This window comes from Emiliania huxleyi (genome assembly GCF_000372725.1).
Source record: "Emiliania huxleyi CCMP1516 unplaced genomic scaffold EMIHUscaffold_9025, whole genome shotgun sequence".
Lineage (NCBI taxonomy): Eukaryota > Haptophyta > Isochrysidales > Noelaerhabdaceae > Emiliania > Emiliania huxleyi.
The window spans coordinates 1-1,210 of record NW_005195279.1 but is presented as its reverse complement, the minus strand read 5'-3'; the positions used below and the strand labels follow the sequence as shown (position 1 = coordinate 1,210).

At 64.9% G+C, this 1,210-nt stretch overlaps 1 protein-coding gene across 1 annotated transcript; it reads right to left on the bottom strand.

Annotated features, from left to right (window-relative positions):
• EMIHUDRAFT_460880 (magnesium chelatase subunit) lies at positions 1 to 1,101 on the bottom strand (the record flags this gene model as incomplete). The annotated part of the gene is made up of 2 exons (XM_005757446.1): positions 1 to 513; positions 1,088 to 1,101. 2 exons carry the CDS (start codon positions 1,099 to 1,101, stop codon positions 240 to 242), a joined length of 288 nt encoding a protein of 95 aa, XP_005757503.1. The 3' UTR covers positions 1 to 239.
• Positions 1,102 to 1,210: the final 109 nt, after the last annotated feature.

Here is a 1,210-nt window from a genome sequence, read left to right as displayed (position 1 = left end):
GAGAGGGGACAGAGACACAAAACACTTAAAGAGGTTGTTGCATCGCGACCGGTCCATCGTATACGGTTCGGCGAGAGAACTCGCCTCTCTCCAGCCGTGTGGGTGCCTGCACGAGGCGCTCGGCGGAGCCCGGGCTCTGGCTCCGCGCGCCCGCGCGGCAGCGGCGGCGGGGCGGGGCGGGGAGACGGCCTGTTCTCCCCCCGCCCCCCCCTTCCCTACGCTACGCAGCGGCGGCGCCGCTACAAGCCCTCGATCTTGTCGTCCACCTCGGCGTACAGCTGGCGCAGGCGGTCGAGGTTCTCCTCGGACGTCTCCCAGTAGCCGCGGCCGTTGGCCTCGAGGAAGGTCGTCACCATGTCGCGGAAGGCGTTCGGGTTGGTCTCGAGCAGCCGCTTCTGCATCTCCTCGTCGGCGATGAAGGAAGACGTGTCGGTGTCGCGAATTCCCGTCCTCTCGCTTAGGCGGCTCCCGTGGCTTGAGTGCCAGTGCGCGCCAGTCCCGTGCCCAGTGTTGCTAGGGAGCTCGTTGATGAGTGTACGTCTAATTCTTTTCGTGCGAGGGAGTTTTGTCGGAAAACAGTTGTAGGGGGAGGGCACCCAGGGCTTGGAGGTTTTTCAGTTGTTTTTTATCGTGCGCTGCTCACTCACTATACACTGAGTGGAGAGAGAGTACACCACACACAAACACTACTCCCCAACACGCGGCTAGCCAGGCCTGCCTGCTACACGATGGCGACGTTCTCAGGGTTCTGTCTGCGTGCCTTTGCTGCCTCCAGCTAAGAGTCGGCAGTAAAGAAAGTGGGCGGAAGCGGGGGCGACAGGGACACGGCGGCGGCGGCGGCAGGGGGCTGGGGGGTCGGCGATGCCGAGATGTGTGCCCATGTTTGTGCGTGGGGGGCGTTGCACGCCGCGGATCAGGCCGGGCGGCGGGAAGGAACCGGACGGCGCGACAGCGGCGGCACAGGGACAGGGGCAGTGGCGGTGACCCAGGATGGTGGCGACCCGCCGCGAGCGGGATGCAGCCGGCGAGGCGAGGTGACAGGTGGGCGCGATTATTGCGCGCTGCTCGAGCGGCACGACAAAGCAACTCTGACGCAGCCATGGTGACCTGCGGGGGGGGGGGGGGGCACCCAGATCCCGTCCCCGGAAGCGTAAAGAACTTGGAATTGGGTCCGGGGGGGGTTTTCAAAGCGTTTTAAAATTTTTGGCCT